The 22340-nt window shown below is 43.1% G+C and overlaps 1 protein-coding gene and 1 non-coding gene across 2 annotated transcripts; one reads left to right on the forward strand and one right to left on the reverse strand.

Moving 5' to 3' along the window:
* Positions 1-1860: 1860 nt before the first annotated feature.
* Positions 1861-7482, forward strand: LOC147979909 (uncharacterized). Its single transcript, XM_087547227.1, has one exon. It carries the CDS (start codon positions 4497-4499, stop codon positions 5391-5393), a length of 897 nt encoding a protein of 298 aa, XP_087403353.1. The 5' UTR covers positions 1861-4496; the 3' UTR covers positions 5394-7482.
* LOC125549641 (small nucleolar RNA R71) lies at positions 4319-4429 on the reverse strand. The gene has a single exon (XR_007301417.1). It is a non-coding gene; the product is annotated as a small nucleolar RNA R71 (small nucleolar RNA).
* Positions 7483-22340: the final 14858 nt, after the last annotated feature.

The following is a 22340-nucleotide window of genomic DNA, read 5'->3' on the forward strand; positions in this document are numbered from 1 at the left end:
GGGCGGGCGACCTCTTCTCCCTCCCTGTCTCTCTCTTCTCAGTGGACGCCCGCCGAGCGATTAGATTTCGGCTATCGACGGTTTATTCAATTGCAGTCCCACATGTCAGTGAAAATGCAAGACAACACATGTCCCCTCTGGTGAGCAGCGTGCGAGTCGGACTGTCGGGGGTGCGACGCGAACACGATGCGTACGAGTCATAAGTGTGCCGCCTTTTCCTTTTGAACTTGCAAAGCGTAACATTTTCTTGCTATCAATCGATAGAAATCCAGAACAAAATGACGAGGGCGGGGCTTTCCTGCGCGTTAGGCGGGCTAGTTTGAGTGATATGACGTGCTACAATGTCGTCCACTTGCTCCATTTTTATGTATGCAAGAGTCTACACTCTTACGTGGGAGGAGTGCGAAACACAACGGATCTTATTTTGATGGAGGGATAACTATTCCGTGCGAAATAATGAAGCACTATTAGTGATTATAGCATGATAGTTAGGGCATCTCTAGTGCTGGCCCACAAATTTACACCGACATCTGTCCGAGGACACTGATGCCAGAGGATGCCATCCAATGCTGCCCGCATACCTTTTTGACAACTATATGAACTAACCGGACGAAATTCATGCAAACAAAGAAAATTTCAAATTAACCAGATGAAATTCATTGCATTTTGAAAACTTTCCCTATAAACTGGACGAAATTCATTACATATTTCGCACAAACTGTACAAAAACCTACTGTAAACCTAATCTAAATGATCGCCAACGCCCGACCACCATGTCCGGCCATGAACCTTGAGAAAGCTAGCCATTGCCTTTGCCTCCTCCTCATCCGCCTCGATAACCTCCTCCTCCAGAGCACAACCACATCACTGTCAAGCGGCTAATCGACTGCCGATGTTTATCCCACCAAGCTTGGCGTCAATTGAGTGGAGGAGCGGTGGCCTTCCTGGAACCAGAGCGGCGGTGACCTATCATGTACTACTCTTCCTCGCTGCTGGTTGCGCCCGTGCACGCACACCGGCTTCGTGGTCGTGGCGGTGGAGGGCAGTCGGGAGGGGGGGGGAGCCGGCGATCTCCTTCATCTGCTCCTGCGACAGTATGTCCAAGAGAGCTTTGGAGCACGCCCGGAGCTGAGCCGCCAATGTCCTTCGTCTGCTCCTACGACAGTACGTCCAAGAGAGCTTTGGAGCGTCAGGAGGCCATGGTTAGAGTGGTGCCGACAGAAGGAAGGGACCGGGGGAGAATGAGTGTGGGTCTTTGGCTATGGTCGGGAGCTGTGGCTCAAGTTAATATAGTGGGCGAATGGCAATGAGCCGCGACAGACAGATGGACGGTTGGCGCCAGAGTAGGTTCGTCGGTAGCCGCGTGTCATTAATGTGGGCGGCAGACGGAAGGATGGCCGTGGCGTCGTTAACGTAGAGCAATCGCTTGCACCGGGATGCCGCACGGGTGGCGCTCTCTCGGCCGTCGCGCTGCTGCAATGCCGACGCTAGTGAGAGGTCGCGTCGGGCGTGAATGCGGATGCTGCTTCAGTGACTTAACTTGTTGATTCTCTTTTATCATTGTAAAAGTTTGAAATGGTCAAGTCTACTAGTATCCTACCGCTTTGAAGCACTCCTAACCATTGATTTTCACTAGCTAAGTCCAAAGCATGCATTGTTTGGAGATCTAGTTCACTTGGCATTCTCTAGTCAGCTCACTGTTCACATTCTTGCTCTTTCCATTTGCCTTTGCTTGAGGACAAGAAAAGATTTAAGTGTGGGGGAACTTGATAAGCACATTTCATATATATAATTTGACACCCATATATAGCATCTGTTGTGATCCGACAATCAATTCTTGCTATGAATTATCGCATATTTTAATGAGAATCATATAAAGGGTTCATTTACTTGTCACTTGTTTCTTTTGCAGAAAAGTGCGCAAAGGCACTATAATCGTCAAGATTCCGAATATATGGCTAACCAGAAGATAGAAGGGCATGAAAGAAATACGTAAGGACTTCAGTGAGAAGAAAAGAAGTATCCAGGGAAGCAAACTAAAAGAAGAAGGGGATCTTCTTGGGAAGAAATGAATAGAAGAGGAGGGCCAAATCATAAAAGTGGCAGATCAGATGGGGATCAAAATCCCTAGATGCATCCATTCCCAAATTGGGCCTGGTATATCTCCATCTCCTCTCTCCCCCGCTTCCTTCTCCACCTCCGGCCTCCGCCGCGGCCAGGCCAGCGTGGCGGCGCGCCAACCAGCCACCAGTGCCCACCTCGCGCGACCTCTCCCTCCAGCCGGCGCGCCCGGCCAGACACACCGCCGCTGCTTCTTCTTCCCTTCTTCCCCGCTTCGCTGAATCCCTGTCTGCTGCTCCTTCTTCTCCGCGCCCCTGCTGCTGCTCGTCTACAATCTCCCTCGCTGCTCCTTCTCCCTCCTTCCGCTGCTTTCTGCTTCTTCTTCTTGCGCCGAGCTGCCGCCGCTCCTTCTTCTTCTCCTATACCTGATGCTGCTCTTCACCTTCCCTTGCCCCAACCTACTGCTGCTCTCTCTCCAATGCCCCTGCTGCTTATCCCTTCTCTCTGAACCCCCCTTCGCTGCTCCTCTGTTCCTTGCTGCCGCCCCTCCTCAACGCCTCCTCCTCTTCCTCTGCTTCTTTGCTTCTTTTCTGAACCATAATCCTGCTGTTGTTCTCTCTCTCTCTCAAATTTCTGTAACCTTGAGTAGTGTAATGTTCAGGGTAGTGTAATGTTCAGACTTTGTAATATTCAGAATTGAGATGTGTATGGCAAATGCTTTGTAATGTTCAGATTTGAGTAGTGCTGAAGCTTGTTTAGTTTCAGACTTGTGCTTGATTAGTAGTACTTGTTTTGTTTATGTGAGAGTATTAGAACTGTGCCCTGTAACACCATATTCATAGTTGTGTGTGTGTGTTCACCTACTTGTTCCATTCTATAAGAATTTTAGTTGTGAGATTATTAGATTTGTTCAGTCAAGAAACATGATTGTTCTTACTTAATTGTTGTTCTGTGAGAACTAGCTTTGTTTCATTTCACATGTGTACTGCGATGGTTGAATGTTCATTTTAGATAACTAGTCTGCTTATTATCTCTGTACCTATGACATACATGTTGGTGATATATTTAGTTGATACTTGTCATCTTCTGTTAATTAATATTCTGCTAGTGTATGTGTGTGATCTCTTTTGTGGTTGTTCCTTGACTTGTGCTTGTCCAGTACGTATCATTTTGTTAATCTGTGAGTACTTCTTGTAAACCCCCGTTCGTATACGTGTTTTCACTCATGTAACCTGAACCGTGGTTAACTATGTGCTTGTGAAATATATATGTTTGTGTTGTGATATATTTCTGTCCTACAAGCTTGTTTCTTTCCTCTGTTCATGTTTGATAGATTAATATGTGTCCTTGTCATGTTATGTTCATGTCCTTTCACTTCTCTTGTCATTGATGTATACTCGTATTAGTATTTGAACTTCTCAAGCATTACGAAAATACCAAAAAGACAATGAGTAAAATCTGAATCTCCCTGTGCTCTTTGCATTTTCTTTGTTGACGATATTTGAGAACGACCTTGTTAGTTTAGGTTTTATTTTCTGCATTCGTCTCTTAAATTTGTGTTACCTAGATTTAGCTGAGCATAGTCGTCGTCTCCTAGTCCCTGTGGGGAACACGACACTCGCAGTTCGGGCGAGAAAAACCCACTGTACTTACCACCGATCATTTTGGCGCCGTTGCTGGGACTAGCGTCGAACGATTGTGTGAAGCTATAGACAAGGCTTAGTATAGTTTTTGTTTAAATTTCCGGTCAAATTTATTTCGGTGCTTCTTTTACCTTCTTACTTTTTGTTGCTTCTGCTTATTAGGATACTAACTTTCTGCCTAGTGTTTACTGTTTATGAGTGTGCGTAGGAAATCTGAACTAATTGTAGGTTGTTCTATAGTTACACTCGGTTAAGATGGCATTGCTTCGTGATCTATGGATGCCCAAAAGTCAGTGCTATATCATAGGACTGGCTTGGCCAACTATTGAGGCAGAGAACTTCGAGCTGAAACCTAGTCTTATTGCTTTGGTTCAACAACAACAGTTTGGAGTACTGCCTACTAAAGACCCTTATGTGCACTTGCTCCGTGTCATGGAGTATTCAGATACAGTAAAGTATCAAGGAGTTCCTCAAGATGTTATCAAGTGCATGCTGTTCACATTCTCTCTCCGAGATGATGCTCGTGCTTGGTATCGATCCTTGCCATCAAGATCATTCGGTTGGAATGAGATATCACGAGCTTTCTTGGATAAATATTTCCCATTACACAAGTAGTCCGCAATTCGAGATGAGATCTTCAATTTCGTTCAGCGTGAAGGCGAGAGCTTGTATGATGCTTGGGAGAGATACAAAGCCTTATTCAGGAGATGTCCTAATCATGGGCTCGAGAGATGGTTAGAGCTGCAGATATTCTATAGAGGATTGACTTCGGACACTCGAGCTTACGTCGATATGGCAGCGGGTGGAGCTATTACAAACAAGACACTTGATGATGCTTTTCTGCTGATTGAGAACATAGCCTTCCACCAACTTCAGTGGTACAATGAGAAGCCCACCTCTGGCCCAGTTGCTTGCTTGCAACAAATCACTTCATCTCAGCAAGAATCTCTTACACAAAATCCGGAACCAGTTTCTTCATGTGACAAGATTGAGCTTTCATGGATTATCTTTGATGATGATGACACCATCCTAGTTGACACACACACTTCAGATCATATGGATACTAGCATTCTAGATTCAGTTTTGCATTGTGATGATTCTTGTGTGGATGAACCAGAGCTACAGTTAGTTACTTTTGATATTGAGGAGATACCTTTAGTTGATATTGATCATGTGCTGCTAGAGCCAGATATGGAAAAGTTCACCTTTGATGATGTTAGCCACATCGATTCTTCAACGCTTGAGCCTGAGATGGAAATCTTCATTGTTGATTATGATGAGGTCACTTCAGATGTCAAGGAGCAAAGTCCTACTATTTCACCTGTCGATACGAGCCCGGTGGAAGTTTCTACTACCATGCCTTCCATGGTATCTTCAGTTGAGGTAGTCATAAAACTTTTCCAAGGCCATTTCAGGTATTATGTTAGCTTTCTGGATAAGTTATGTCATATCGCTGATATTGCCTATGCACCATGTGACTTGTTGTTGATACATGTTCCTGATTTTCTCAATAGATATACTTATATGCTAGGGTACTCTATCGATGACTTAGAGGGCATTCTCTTTGTCACTTGTATTGGCTTGGTTGTTGAGTGTTCTTTCAGGTTGATGCTTGTGCACCATTTACTGCGAGTTGACCGAGTTCAAGATGACATTCCCTGGGATCCTGGTGGATTCACGGCATGGTGATGAGGAGAAGCAATGGGCACACGCGAAGAAGAGTGAAGCTGGAGCATGCACGAGCAATGGAGAAGAGCCGCAACTTAGAGAGTGATCAAGCGAGTGCTACATGATCAAAGCCCGGTGAGCTGTTCCATTGATCATGCTGAAATCATTTGATATTTGAGTTTCTTAAGCCATTTCTTAAATGATTTCCCACTGAATTTTATTTGACATATTGTGCTTGATGTGAACATGAGAACTGATTATTGAATGCCTTGTAAACCAGTGATCTATACAATGATTGCTTTGCTGAAATTAGTGAGAACTAGTAGTTTTGAGTGCTCAAATCCCTAGTACACTAGAAAACTTCATCATTTTTTGAATTTACTATGATACACCTAGATCACCATGTTTAGATGCTGAACTTGTGCTAAGTGTGTTCCCATTGAGAGCAATCACCTAACCACTATGGATTAGCATGCTATGTTCCCTGGATCGGTAGTATGTGAACCAAACATGGTTGAGTGATGATTCTTGTTTTTGTTCAAAAAAAGTATATATTATAATGAATAATCTGATCTTACCTAACAGTAGCATGTCATGTTCCCTGGATCGGTGGCTTGTGAAATCTGGTTGGATCGGATAGGAGTTAATTATGTTAAAAAATGTAATTGTCGAACCAGGTGTATACCATGTTCTCGGGATCGGTGGTATGTTCCTTTGGGGAGGCAAACAAAAAAAACTAATAATTGGTTGAGCTGAGTGTATACCATGTTCTCGGGATCGGTGGTATGTTCCTATGGTGAGACTAATAATAATATAATCATTGCTTTATCTCTGTAAATAAGTGATTTGATCACAAGATTTAATTCCAGTTCTTTTTGTTCTCGGGATCATGCTCTCTTTAGGAACCATTTGGCACAGTCATCACTTAAACTTGTTGATCCTCTTTTATCATTGTAAAAGTTTAAAATGGTCAAGTCTACTAGTATTCTACCGCTTTGAAGCACTCCTAACCATTGATTTTCACTAGCTAAGTCCAAAGCATGCATTGTTTGGAGATCTACTTCACTTGGCATTCTCTAGTCAGCTCACTGTTCACATTCTTGCTCTTGTCATTTGCCTTTGCTTGAGGACAAGCAAAGATTTAAGTGTGGGGGAACTTGATAAGCACATTTCATATATATAATTTGACACCCAAATATAGCATCTGTTGTGATCTGACAATCAATTCTTGCTATGAATTACCGCATATTTTAATGAGAATCATATAAAGGGTTCATTTACTTGTCACTTGTTTCTTTTGCAGAAAAGTGCGCAAAGGCACTATAATCGTCAAGATTCCGAACATATGGCTAACCAGAAGAGAGAAGGGCATGAAAGAAATACGTCAAGGACTTCAGTGAGAAGAAAAGAAGTATCCAGGGGAGCAAACTAAAAGAAGAAGGGGATCTTCTTGGGAAGAAATGAATAGAAGAGGAGGGCCAAATCATAAAAGTGGCAGATCAGATGGGGATCAAAATCCCTAGATGCATCCATTCCCAAATTGGGCCTGGTATATCTCCATCTCCTCTCTCCCCCGCTTCCTTCTCCACCTACGGCCACCACTGCGGCCAGGCCAGCGTGGCGGCGCGCCAACCAGCTACCAGTGCCCACCTCGCATGACCTCTCCCTCCAGCCGGCGCGCCCGGCCAAACACACCGCCGCTGCTTCTTCTTCCCTTCTTCCCCGCTTCGCTGAATCCCTGTCTGCTGCTCCTTCTTCTCCGCGCCCCTGCTGCTGCTCGTCTACAATCTCCCTCGCTGCTCCTTCTCCCTCCTTCCGCTGCTTTCTGCTTCTTCTTCTTGCGCCGAGCCGCCGCTGCTCCTTCTTCTCCTATACCTGCTGCTGCTCTTCACCTTCCCTTGCCCCAACTTGCTGTTGCTCTCTCTCCAACGCCCCTGCTGCTTATCCCTTCTCTCTGAACCCCCTTCGCTCCTCCTCTGTTCCTCTGCTCCTCTCTCTCCAACGATACTCGCAGTTTGGGCGTGAAAAACCCACGTATAATATAAAAAAATCGGTTTGTGCATTTAACACAAAGTATTTCATTTTCATTTGTCTGACGACTGTCCGTTGTAGCGACGAGTCCGTGGTTTGATTCCTCACATATGCATAATTTTGGTTTTTATTTCTTTCTCCACTGACAGGTAGGCCCACATAGATAGATAGATAGATAGATAAAGAACATGAGCTAATGAGGCGCATGCGGACTGTTTGACTAGTCAACCAGACAAATACGGAGCTATACATTGAGCTAGTGACCGTATAATCACCATATCTTGTATACCATGATCAAAGTGAGCTATCAAGACAAGCTCGATGACTGCCAATGCATTTTACTCAGTAAAAAAATGGCCAGGATTGAAGGGGAATCCAAATTTCCTCCGTCTTCTGTCCTTGAGCTCTTGACAAAAAAAATGCACTATACGGGTGTCCAGTCACTCCACCCTAGAGCTCTCACCAAGCGTCGTTCATGCCACCGTGCCGCACACTAACCGGTAAGGAAGCGATGGCATCCCGCCACGCCGAGTTCCTCGCCGCCCATGACCACACACAAAATGGTAGGGAAGTGATGGCATTCCGCCGTGCCGAGTTCATCGCTGCTCGCGACCTCACACCTACGTGGGCGGAATTTGAAGCTGCCAAGGCCGAATGGGTGGTAGAGCAAGAGGCGGCCAAAGCCGCACAGAGGGAGCGGAAAAGTCAGAAAGCACTCAAGAAAAGAGAGGCCCACCACCGCAAGAAAGAAGAGGACGCATGCGCTGCTACGGAGAGGTCGACGGAGATCCAAACACGGTGGGGTGTCGCCGACAAAGCCGAGAAGGAGAATGACGGCGTCTGGCCAGCATGTGAGAAGCAGTAGTACTAGTAGTTAGTGTGTGTGTCTGTGTCGCCCGTACGTTCGTTTAATTAATTACGAGCATGTACCAGTATGAGTTACTATTGTAGTTTTAGAGCAAATTACCAGTACATTAGCCTAGACTCAATGGAAAAATTCCTATCCTATGCATCAAATGGCATCTCTTTCTCTATAGGAATTGAGATGCATGTCGTCTCACTTCCTATGATTTTCATATTCCTATAAAATTCCCATCCTATGAACAAAAGGAGGCCTCTGCTGGAGTAACTACTGTAGCTAGCGGTACTGCTAGTACAGTAGTTTTCTTCAAGAAGCGGAATTCAACGAAGACATGATGGTTCCTTCGCCCGAGCAACTTCACAGTGGGAAAGGTTGGGCCTGTGATTTGATGGACCATTAGTCATTATTACTGCAGCGCGATGACCGGGGTGACTCTCCCTTGGAGTTCTACGTACATGGCAAGTGGACCAGGATGGTCGACGTCCCACATGTCGGTGAACGGAAGTATTCTTTCCAATATCGAGGATCAATGAAACCGCGTGGTATAGTATCACTGCAGATTTATATTTATTTTTTATTTCTAATGAATGCTAGCGTTCCAAGTCTTACGACGAAGGAGTGCCAAATACATCACATGCTGGATGTCCCACACGTCAGCGAAAGGAGTGGGACATGAATAGCGTGGTAGAGCGTCTCCACTTCTTCCACTTCTGGGTCGGAGACCACACGTAGTAGTACTAGTGGTATGAACAATACAAAGTGCGACCCGGAGAGAAAGACAAGTCTAGTTGGAAGGTCTCGGGGCATACACGTAAACAAATATAAAACCTAATATGTTCCTCCAATTAATATAGTAGTAGTAGAGTACTTAGGCACGTACTCCATAACATCACCGTGCATTGCACGTACAACATTTAATGGTAGTAAGAGACAAATGCCTATATGCCTCGCATGTTCATACTATTTGTGCCTTTTTACTTCACTTACTACGCTACATTACTCAGGTTCGTACATCTACTCCTGGGTACATGTCCGTCTCGTAGTTCCAGTCCCACGTGTTCCTCATGGATGGAACGATCCATAACTGTGGGCAACGGGAGTCCATATCATCGCAGTTAGTGTGGCTCCCCATGATGGAGACTCATCCAAACTATGGCCAGCCTCGACGCGGAGAAGTCGCGTGCACCGGGAAGTGGAGCTCTCGCGGCTGTCGCACTGCTTCAAAGCCGGCACCAGTGAGAGGTTGCCTCCGTTCTGGCCGGGCATTAATGCGGCACTGACGCTCTGAGGTGACACTGACTGTTTCATGCGGGAAGCACGCGCCGGCAAGGTGGTGGGTTGGGTCGGCCAGGGCTGTCAGACGTGGGCGTGGTGGTGGTATTGGTTTTGAACCGTTTCAGGTGTAGTACTGGTAGTTTGCAAAACTACTCAATTATTGCACTCAATTTTCTAAGAAATTGTGGTAAAAACGTTACTCCACAGCCCGCTTCCCTTCTCCTTCCTCTTCCACCGCCCACGCACGTCCGCGGGAAGTGACTGGTCAACCCTTATATAGGAGTGCTAGCACAAAAAGATGCATGCATGACCACTAAAATTTCCAGATTAAAGCACCGCTCCAGCGGGAGTATAGCGTATGTCGTTACCTTCCACCAGGCCATGGCTACCGGGCGACGATGACCAGAGAAGAGGCGACGGGAGGGGAATGAATGCAACTATTATTTGGGTTTGCCGCCCGGCTTAAATAAATGCGCACCATCTACCCGCGGGTGCACAAATTGTAACATACGTGTCTGCTTAAGGGGGCATCACGTAACTGGTGTGTGTGTGAGATTCTGAGAGATAGAGTGCGTGTGTGCGACTCTACTCTTCGGACATGTACTCAACCTTTTGCATCGGGATATAAGTATAATGGTATTACACTTTAGCTAGTGATTTACGTGGCTATGTCAACGTGGCTGTGTAAAAAAATGTCATTTCCTACTCATGATTTGCGTTATATAATTACTAGAAAGATGCCCGTGCATTGCATGGAACATCAAGATGCATTTTTTTACAAAACACTTGTTGTGATTGACCCATGCAGGAGTAGTCCCATGTGTAAAAACTAATGATATCTCGAGAATTTTATCGGAAAAATGGTATCTCGAGAATTTCATTGAAAAAATGAAAGATGAGAGATAAGGTGAGGAGGAGTGGAGCGTGGTGGTGACTGGTGGTCGGACTGGGCGGAGGCATGGGGATGGACGGCGCCGGCAGGCGGCAGCAGCCACCATACTAGATTGTTCCAGAGACTTCCTTTTTTAATTTCTCAGCAATGAGATTGTGGGAGATAAGGATGAACGAGGCAAGGCCTTATTTGTAAATGTGGAGAGAGGTGCGGGTATCTTCCATAAAATTGTCATAGTTTGCTTTCTATCCATCAGATATAGATCAGACGGTCTATATTACAAGATGGCAGGCACACCATCATCACCATCTCAGTTTTTTTACAAGAGTAGAGATGATAAGTTTGCTAACTACTAAAGTAAAGTGGAATTTGTCCATGTTATACAAGTAAATTAAGGTGATTGTTTATCATACGGGTAAGGTTGGACGAAGGGTGGTAGGAACAAATGCTCCTCCTAGAGCATGTGTGTGTGAGATGGAGTCTTAGTGTGTGTGTGTGTGGGGTGTGTGTGTGTGTGGGGTGTGTGTGTGTGTGTCTGTGTGTGACACGGAGTCCTCGGTGGCGAATGTAATTTAAGTGTGCATGGCTTCATCGTAGAGAGTTGATGTGTATGGCAGAGGCCACCAACGAGGGGGTGCGAGAGAGAAAAGGCCCATAGAGAGGCAAGAGAAGGCGTGTGCATGTGAGAGGATTCGACATCGAGAGAACGTGTTTGTTCAAGAGACACCGAGGAAGACTACTATATATCGATGGTGCATGTAGGCGGGAATTAAATGAAGGGATGGTCTTATTGGTTTCGGGGATATAGGGGAAGAGTGAGAAGGGGGGCGGTAGCTAGAAGGAGATTGTTTAAGTGTGAGTGTGTGTTTTACCCATCCAGGCGGAAGTTATGTGCACACAAGAAGAGAACGATTCGATGTGGCATTAGGGCTGAGGGTAATTAACTACGTATGGAGACATAGGAGACCTTGAACATGCATGTGCGAGAGGTATACATGTATACATGGGATGTGTGTGTGTGTGCGCGCGCGCATGATCGAGATAAAAGAAAGAAGACATAAGTCATGAGATCAACGACATGGGAGAGACGGATCAGTATGACAATATGCATGCATGTGAGAGTGCAGGGAAGAAGGCCCGATAATTGAGCATGCGTTTTTGTCTTTAAGAGATAGTGATGTGGGCTGGAGCATGCATCTATGGCGAGCAGAGGGAGCGAGACACAACGATTGTGCAAAAGAGATCAACCTATAGATGCACGTATGGAGAGACATATATATTGTGCGTGATAGGAAGCAAGAGTGTGTGCGAGAAAGAAATGTTGACGGAGAAACTAAAGATTGATACAGAGATAGAGATGCTAGCTAGAGGGACATCGGCTAGTTTGAGTGCTGGAGATGACTGCTGGGTGGTTCAGAGGGTGAAGTTATGTGTGTGTGAGAGAAAGATAAAAGGAGGGCACGTGACTGCATATAGAGAGAAACATATATAGTGTGCATGATAGGAAGAAAGAGTGAGGGCGAGAAAGAAGGTTGATGGAGAAACATATAAATAGAAAGATAAAGATGCTAGCTAGTGTGTGTTGGAGATAGGAGTCGAATGGATCAGAAGGCTGAGTTATGTGTGTGGGTGTGAGATAGATAGATAGAGGGTGCATGTGAGTCACATACAAACAAATATCAGAGAGAAATGAGATCCTGAGAGACATAGTTTTGTGTCTGCGAGAGAGAAAGATATTTCACAACAAGACTGATAGCTAGAGAGACATATGAGGGAACACAAGATATCTCTAGGGAGAGAGAGTGTGTGTGAGCGGCATACAAGAGAATGGTGGAGAGATATGAGACCCTGGGAGACAGAGTTTGTGTTTGTGTGTGAGAAAGAGATATTTAAGAGGAAGAGTCGTAGCTTCTCATACCTAAGGAGCGAAAGACATCTCTATGTGAGAGGGTGTGTGCGAGTGGCACACAGGGGAATAGTAGAGAGAAATGAGACCCCGGGAGATGAAGTTTGTGTTTGTGTGAGAGAAAGAGATTTCACATGGAGAATCATAGTTAGAGACACATAGCATGGAGCGAGATATACTTAGAGAGATAAAATGATGAAGGTCGAGGGAGAGAGTACCGTTAGTGTGTTACGAAGATAAAAGATCATTGTCAATATACAGGTAGCACAAGAGATACCCGAGAAACGACGAACGCGTATAGGTCTAGAGAGATACTCCTATATAAGCATGAGTGATAGCTATATGAGACGAATATCTAGATTAAACAGGATTCAAATATTTAAACTAGAGATCACGACATCGATAATATAATAACGCAAATTGGTGTATCAAACATGCATATTCATTTGAATTTGGGGACACATGTAATGTTATATAGTTTATCAATATTAGTGATCCATAGATTATTTAATTAGAGACAATGTATGGTTTATATGCAACTAATGTCTAAACGGGACTACACTATATGTTGCGTGTGTGAAACACATTATACATGTTTGAGAAGTAAAAAAACACATGAAACACACATTAATTGAAGATAGTTAGTGAGGACTGCATACATTGGATTTCAACATAAAGTGGTTTCAAATATTTTGAAAATCCAAATTAAGATGGATACAACCTTATGAATCTAATATCATGCCATTTGTAAACCATATTTATGTATAAAGGGTGTTGTGCTTTTGAAAGTATATATAAAAAATGATGTATATAGAATTTTATTCCAATCGAAAATGGATCCTGCCCGAACAAAAATAGAATACAAACTGGATTCGAATTGAGTTGGCACGATAATCATGCACTCTTGCTCTGCAAAAATTTGAACGAAGCGGGGAAAGTCGCAATAACCACCCCAAACCAAAATCTGCGAGATGGAAATTACTGCCTATCACTGACACACAAAAGCCTATCGGCTCGATTTCTATAGGTTTCGATAGGGGTAGGTTTGTAATTTCACTCAAGCGTAAAATGACCGCCTCTCACCCGGATTCATACACGATGGGCGCCAAAATACAGTGTCTCCTCGGCCGTAATCGACTCCCTTTCCGATTCATACACGATGGGCGCCAAAACAAACTCTCGTCGGCAAATATTCGGTGTATGCGAGATTACCGTCCTATCCCCAACTGACTAATATTGTTGTGATGTAGGAAATTTTAAACAGGGGCTAAGTTTGTAAATTTCCTTGCATTTGAGACAAGCGCGCCCTGAAGACATGGTTCCCCCTTCCTCTCTCCCTCCATTTCCTCATTCGTACCCCGTGGGCGCCAAAACACCCTCTCCACCCGAGCCTCCTCCGTTCGCCACCCCATCCACCGCCGTCCTCCTCCACCATGCCGGAGCTGATACCCCGACACCTTCGTCCATTACAAGAGATCGACCTCTCTCATCCACGACTTCGGACCGGGATCCTTGCATCCCGTCCTCTCGCTTCATCCCCGCCGTCGTCCACCTTGCCGGCGCCGCTCCGACGACAGTCTCGTCCACCGCGCCCCGCCGCCACCGTCTACCCTCCTAGATCTGCTTCCACGCCGCCGACAGCCATCACTATCGTAGCACCATCAAATTCTAAGTAGATGCATACACGGCACCGCACCAAAGGCGGTACTCTTTCGTATCTCCTAAACTTATTTATCGCAGCAAGAAAATAGATCGCCACTGCTTTACTCTAATTTCTTGTCCATCACTTACTTGTTAGTTGAAATCAAACATTGGTTGCGAAGTTGCCTTTGTCCGGTTTGCACCTTCAGATCTGCCATGCCACGCTCAACACTATACTCGCAATGCTTATAGTTTTCCCCTTTTATATTCCACACTAGTTAAATGAAAGTAGACTAAATTTCAAAATTGGGTCAGTCGATTTTTGAGAGCTCGTCGGAGTTCGCCAGTGCGAAGGAAGGGGCTCGGGTGGGGACGGTGGTTGTGGGGGCGGTGGTGGGGCCTCGCCGAATGAAGAAAACTCGACGCGGGTGTGGGGGGTGGGGGTGGCGGAGGAACACTAGCGGTGGGGGCAGTTCAGGGAGGGTGGGGGGTCGGGGCCGGTGGTTCGGCCAGTGGCCCGTGCGGTGTTCTGTATCCAACCGCCTGAAATGGTCGACTGACCCAAATGACAAAAGTCATGCGACTTGCATGCAGACATGCCTTTATATTTAGTACCATCATCGTAGCTGCTTAGCATTGCTCCTGAATCCATCAAGCTAAACAACGTGCCACTCATAATTCCAAACTTGTTGCTCAAATACGAATCTGATATTACTAGAATAGATAACGTTTAATTGGTCAGCTAATGTTCCTACTTTACTGTCGAAAAGCACGTGCACCACATATAGAGAGACATCAGGGAGTTGCATTCTTAATGCGCTCTGGTTCATCATGTGTGGGCACTGTGCAACGAACATTTTATTACCCAAAATCTGCTTGCTCTTCTGTAGCATGGTCCTCTTTCGTTCTTCTTTAATAAGTACTCTCTTCGATCCTAAATACAAGTCTTTGTTTAGATTCCACCATGGACTACATATGGAGCAAAATGAGTGAATCTACTCTCTAAAATGTATATGTATACATCTGTATGTGATCCATAGTGGAAATCTCTACAAAGACTTACATTTTGGAACGGAGGGAGTATGATAGTAGTACAGTATGTTCCTTGTAGTGAAGATGAGCAGGGACATTTGCAGTGTAGAGGTCTATACGGTCGGTTGTGATGGACACTCTGAACTCTTCGGGCCTCTTTGATTCGTACGATTTTGTAACCATAGGAATAGGAATTGTAGTGGCCTGCCCACTTGAATCCTATAAGATTAGTAAGGAAATGCGGGGAGCTGTGTCGCAGTTGAGAGTTACAGTGATATTAACAGTACCACACCTTCAGTTGAAGAGAGCTAGTATCCGAAGCCTTTCTAGCCGTACCAGCAATACTAGCACATATATTCCAACAAGTTCCACTTTGCTGATTTTACTCCTGATGCTTACGGTTTTCCCGTTATATCTACATTATGATCTATGTAGGTGCTTTGTGTCCTACTAGCAGCTGTTCACCCTTTAAAGCTAAATAACACACCAATCATACATCCTAAGGTTCTTCAAATACGAATCTGATATGATACTGACATTAGCTAATAGACACACATTTAATTGGTTAGCTAATGCTCCCAATTGAGTTTCCAAATGCATGTGGCCACATAAAGAGAGGCATCATGGAATTGCATTTCTTTGGGCGCTCTGATTCATCATGCGTGGGCAACCAACATTGTATAGAAAGAAGGGGAATCTCAATAATATGCTTCCTCTTATGTTCTTTAACATGTTCCTCTTCTGTTCTTCTTTAGTAAGCACAGTATGTTCCTTGTCAAGAAGGGGAGCAGGGACATCTGCAGTCGACAGCTCTATTGGGCCGGTTCTGCTAAATGATTTCGCACTTCGAGTTGGTCTACCATAATACCCCGAAAATGGTGGGAGCTGTGCGGTCTTTGATAGACTAAACTAATAGTAACGAATGTGCGCCTTCATATGAATAGAGCTAGCCTGTAGGTGATCGATAGGCTGCATATTAGTAGCGGCAAAACCCTGTGTTTTCCGGCCAGTTCCGCTTTCCCGATTTATTTATGGTGGTTATGGTGTACCCCTATTATCTACACTACGATTTGCCTACTGGCTCTGCGCTCTCGTTATCATGGTTTGGCAATAAACTTTCTATACGGTATATTATGAACCTATCATCCGCCAAATATCCTTACATCTGGGCCCCCCCAACAGGAGCCTATTTTTTGTGTAGTTGTGCCAGATTATATTAATCTACTCACCATATTACAACACACATGGGCTCTCTCATCAGAATCCAGTGATAGCACACAAGGGTTTACAGGGAGCCTCTATTATGTTACAATATGATTTGCATTACAAAGATAATCTCACTACCATTTGTGTTTTCATGCTTTACATATATTGTACATAATCACAATGAATATAAGAATGCACACATCAGAAGAATATTGTGGAACGGTTCAATGGGTAACAAACTTGGCATCAAAGGATTGAGGTCCATTGTGGATGCAGTGAAACCCACATGCTCCCGACCTATAGATTCGTATTTAGAATATGATCCTAATGACTATTCTAAGCTTAAGGAGTCAAAGGCAGATGGCCTATCCTGTTCACCCAACAAGGTGTCTGTTCTAATTTGGCAAGGTTTTATTGGTTGCACATATCTTGCATAAGGTGTCTTGCATTTATTTTGCTTCGTTGCACCACCATCTGCTTAGTTTACTCATGATATATGTGAAGATGCCATGCCCGTCCATTATCAACACCTATTCCATTTGTTGTCATACCATGTTTTCCATTCAAATGCTGTTATTGTGTTTCAGACATCTAAAAGGAAGAGGGTGATTGCAGAACCTGAAGGAGTACAAGCAATGTCCTTGAAAAAGGTGGTGCTACCGGAGAAATCACATAGCACCTGATGTATATTGGCGATAGAACCAACGCCGCAAAACCTAGGATATCACAACTATGCTGGTCGCTGCTTTGCTCTTGTGAGTACCTATTGTCCTATCACTGTCCTTACATTCATACCTGGTGGACTATGTGACATCATTGTGCGTTATAGCTTGCTTATCCACTATTCGCTCGAGATTATCAGATCTATATTAATGCTTAAATTAATGTAGAATGAACCCAATGCTTATGAAGAAATTTAGTTCTGCATTATTCTTGTAAGTATCTGCTGTCCTTCATCACTGTACTTATATTTGTCAGTTAGTTCTTCATGTACACTTTGCAGCTTATTTTCCCTTCTCCTCCATTTTTCTACACATCAGATCTACATTTACTCTTGCCAAAATATTGAATAAAACCAATGCTACTGAAGAAGTTTAGCTCCGCATTGCTCTTGTCAGTGCCTTCTGCCTGTATGCTGTATTTACATTTGTACTCTGCATCTTAAGTTAAATAATCGCAATTTGTTCCTATATTTTCACATCTATATTTACTCTTAACAAAATGTAGAATAAAGGCAATCCTCTTGAAGAAGAGTGTGCGGTAAACTTCTTGAATTGCCCCCATCAATATGGACAAGGACTTTATAGAGCCTGTCTTCACTACTAATGTAAGTTTGTCCTTCTCGAGCCTTCAAACTTTGTTGTGTATATTTCGATAGCTATGAGTGCAAATGTTGTTTATTTTTGTCGTCTGCTTCAAATTGCTTGTTCAAAGTTTATAAAGTAGAAGTACATAAACATAAGTTTGTCCTTCTCAATTTCTGTCTTTAGTTGTACAATCTAGTTCCTTATTCATACCATGTAAATTAAACTAAACATAGAAAGTTATCATCTTTAGCACTATGTGTATGCTTGTGTTCTTGATCTGTAATCCAGTGGTGTGGTGAGACTACCAACAACATCACAATGTCATATGCTGTGATGACCCACAAGTATAGGGGATCTATCGTAGTCCTTTCGATAAGTAAGAGTGTCGAAACCAACGAGGAGCAGAAGGAAATGACAAGCAGTTTTTAGTAAGGTATTATCTGCAAGCACTGAAATTATCGGTAGCAGATAGTTTTGTGATAAGGTAATTCATAACGGGTAACAAGTAACAAAAGTAAACAAGGTGCAGCAAGGTGGCCCAATCCTTTTTGTAGCAAAGGACAAGCCTGGACAAACTCTTATATAAAGGAAAGTGCTCCCGTGGACACATTGGAATTATCGTCAAGCTAGTTTTCATCATGCTCATATGATTCGCGTTCATTACTTTGATAATTTGATATGTGGGTGCACCGGTGCTTGGGTACCGCCCTTCCTTGGACAAGCATCCCACTTATGATTAACCTCCCTCGTGATATGTCTCCATCGTATCTACTTTTCCAAAGACTTTTGCCCTTGTTTTGGACTCTAACTTGCATGATGAATGGAACTAACCTGGACTGACACTGTTTTCAGCAGAATTGCCATGGTGTTATTTTTGTGCAGAAATAAAAGTTCTCGGAATGACCTGAAAATCAATGGAGAATATTTTTGGAATATATAAAAACTACTAGTGAAAGAATCAAGGCCAGGGGCCCCACACCCTGTCCATGAGGGTGGGGGCGCGCCCCCTGCCTCATGGGCTCCCTGGTACTCCACCGACTTCAACTCCAACTCCATATATTCACGTTTGGGGAGAAAAAATTCAGAGAGAAGGATTCATCGCGTTTTACGATACGGAGCCGCCGCCAAGCCCTAATCTCTCTTGGGAGGGCTGATCTATAGTCCCTTCGAGGCTCCGGAGAGGGGAATCCGTCGCCATCATCATCATCAACCTTCCTCCATCACCAATTTCATGATGCTCACCACCGTGCGTGAGTAATTCTATCATAGACTTGCTGGACAGTGATGGGTTGGATGAGATTTATCATGTAATCGAGTTAGTTTTGTTAGGGTTTGATCCCTAGTATCCATTATGTTCTGAGATTGATGTTGCTATGACTTTGCTATGCTTAATGCTTGTCACTAGGGCCCAAGTGCCATGATTTCAGATCTGAACCTATTATGTTTTCATGAATATATGTGAGTTCTTGATCCTATCTTGCAAGTCTATAGTCACCTATTATGTGCTATGATCTGTTAACCCTGAAGTGACAATAATCGGGATACTTACCGGTGATGACCGTAGTTTGAGGAGTTCATGTATTCACTAAGTGTTAATGCTTTGGTCCGGTACTCTATTAAAGGGAGGCCTTAATATCCCTTAGTTTCCAATAGGACCCCGCTGCCATGGGAGGGTAGGACAAAAGATGTCATGCAAGTTCTTTTCCATAAGCACGTATGACTATATTCGGAATACATGCCTACATTACATTGATGAACTGGAGCTAGTTCTGTGTCACCCTATGTTATAACTATTGCATGAGGAATCGCGTCCGACATAATTATCCATCATTGGTCCATTGCCTACCAGCTTTTCACATATTGTTCTTCGCTTATTTACTTTTCTGTTGCTACTGTTATAATCACTATAAAACCAAAACTATTACTTTTGCTACCGTTACCGCTACTATCATATTACTTCGCTGCAGATATTAAGTTTCTAGGTGTGGTTGAACTGACAACTCAGCTGCTAATACTTGAGAATATTCTTTGGCTCCCCTTGTGTCGAATCAATAAATTTGGGTTGAATACTCTACCCTCGAAAACTATTGCGATCCCCTATACTTGTGGGTTATCAAGACTATTTTCTGGCGTTGTTGCCGGGGAGCATAGCTCTATTCTTTGAGTCACTTGGGATTTATATCTGCTGATCACTATGAAGAACTTGAAAGATAAAAGAACCAAGATTTTTCCCTCAACTACGAGGGGAGGTAAGGAACTGCCATCTAGCTCTGCACTTGATTCACCTTCTGTTTTGAGTAAACTTGCGACACCTACTCCTGCTATTCATTCTGACATGTCACGATGAAACTACTTCTATGCTTGATAATATTGTGACACATGGTGAATTTCTTGATGAACAACTTGCTAGGGCTAGAGAGAATGAAATTATTGAAACTGGTAATATTGATGAAAGTGATGATGAAGATTCTCCCCCTAGATATTAATTGCCTGTTGTGCCTGAGGGTTATGTTATGGATGAAGAAACTGCTAGATACTTTTTAGCTTGCAATGATAGATATGATCTCAAGAAATTATTAGCTAAGCTGAAAGAAAAGTCTTTGAATGCTAGAATGAAATATGACCCTGCTTTTGCTACTTCACCTATCTGCATTTCTGATAAGGATTATGATTTCTCTGTCGATCCTGAGTTAATTACTTTGGTTGAATCTGATCATTTTTATGGCTATGAATCTGAAACCGTTGTGGCACATCTTACTAAATTAAATGATATAGCCACCCTATTCACTAATGACGAGAAAACTCGCTATTACTTTATCCTTAAGTTGTTTTCGTTCTCATTAAAGGGTGATGCTAAAACATTGTTTAATTCTCTTGACCCTGGTTGTGTGCGTAGTCCCCAGGATACGATTTATTACTTCTCTGCTAAATATTTCCCCGCTCATAAGAAACAAGCTGCTTTAAGGGAAATATATAATTTTGTGTAAATTGAAGAAGAGAGTCTCCCACAAGCTTGGGGAGGCTTCTCCAATTACTTAATGCTTTGCCTGATCATCCTCTCAAGAAAAATGAAATACTTGATATCTTTTATAATGGACTAATCGATGCTTCCAGAGACCACCTGGATAGTTGTGCTGGTTGTGTTTTCAGGGAAAGAACTATTGATCAAGCTGAATTGCTATTGAATAATATGTTGAGTAATGAAAATGATTGGACAGTTCCTGAACCACCTCCTAATTCAACTCCAAAGAAAAGGGGTATTCTATTTCTCAGTCCTGAAGATATGCAAGAGGCAAAGAAATCTATGAAATAAAAGGGTATTAAAGGTGAAGATGTTAAGAATTTACCACCTATTGAAGAAGTACATGGTCTTGATAACCCGACACAGGTAGTGAAAGTAAATTCTCTCTATAGATTTGATGAAGGTGATATTCCTCGTTATAAGTCTGCTAGCCAATGCTTAGATGAGTTTGATAATTTTATTGTTAAACAAGAAAACTTCAATGCTTATGTTGGTAGACAACTGAAACACAATGCTGATATGCTTGAACACTTGAATGATTATATGTCTAGAGTTAAAGGTGAACTTCAACTTATTAGTAAACATGCTTCTATGGTTACCACTCAAGTAGAACAAGTACTTAAGGTTCAGAATGATTTTCTCAATGAATTAAATAATAAGAAAAATGATAATGCTGTTAGAGTTATGACTAGAGGGGGTAAAATGACTCAGGAACCTTTGTATCCTGAGGGCCACCCTAAGAGAATTGAGCAAGATTCTCAGAGAACTAATATTGATACACATAGTTCTTCTAAGAAGAAGAAAAAGAAAAATGATAGGACTTTGCATGCTTCTAGTGAACCTGTTGTTGACACACCTGAGAATCCCAATGATATTTCTATGTCTGATGTTGAAACACAATCTGGTAATGAACATGAACCTAGTGATAATGTTAATGATGATGTTCATGTTGATGCTCAACCTAGCAATGGCAATGATGTAGAGATTGAACCTACTGTTTATCTTGATAACCCACAATCAAAGAATCAACATTATGATAAGAGAGACTTCGTTGCTAGGAAGCATGATAAAGAAAGAGAACCATGGGTTCAGAAACCTATGCCTTTTCCTTCTAAACCATCCAAGAAAAAGGATGATGAGGATTTTGAGCGCTTTGCTGAAATGATTGGACCTATCTTTTTGTGTATGTGTTTGACCTATATGCTTAAAATGAATCCTTATGCTAAGTATATGAAAGATATTGTTACTAATAAAAGAAAGATACCAGAAGTTAAAATTTCCACCATGCTTGCTAATTACACTTTTAAAGGTGGAATACCAAAGAAACTTGGAGATCCAGGAGTACCAACTATACCATGCTCCATTAAGAGAAACTATGTTAAAACTGCTTTATGTGATCTTGGAGCCGGTGTTAGTGTTATGCCTCTCTATTTATATCGCAGACTTGAATTGAATAAGTTGACACCTACTGAAATATCTTTGCAAATGGCCGATAAATCAACTGCTATACCTGTCGGTATTTGTGAGGATGTGCCTGTTGTGGTTGCAAACGTTACCATTTTAACAGACTTTGTTATTCTTGATATTCCCGAGGACGATAGTATGTCGATTATCCTTGGTAGACCATTTTTGAATACTGCAGGGGCTGTTATTGATTGCAACAAAGGCAATGTCACTTTTCATGTTAATGGTAATGAGCATACGGTACATTTTCCAAGGGAACAACTTCAAGTCCACAGTATCAATTCTATTGGAAAATTTTCAAGGATTATTATTGGAGGTTTTGAATTTCTT

Source organism: Triticum urartu, chromosome 3A (assembly GCF_056163025.1).
Source record: "Triticum urartu cultivar PI428250 chromosome 3A, HENAU_Tu73, whole genome shotgun sequence".
NCBI lineage: Eukaryota > Viridiplantae > Streptophyta > Magnoliopsida > Poales > Poaceae > Triticum > Triticum urartu.

What these genes read in the sequence shown, in the direction of transcription:
- LOC147979909 (XM_087547227.1), top strand. Translation starts at nt 4,497, where the DNA reads ATGGCAGCGGGTGGAGCTATTACAAACAAGACACTTGATGATGCTTTT.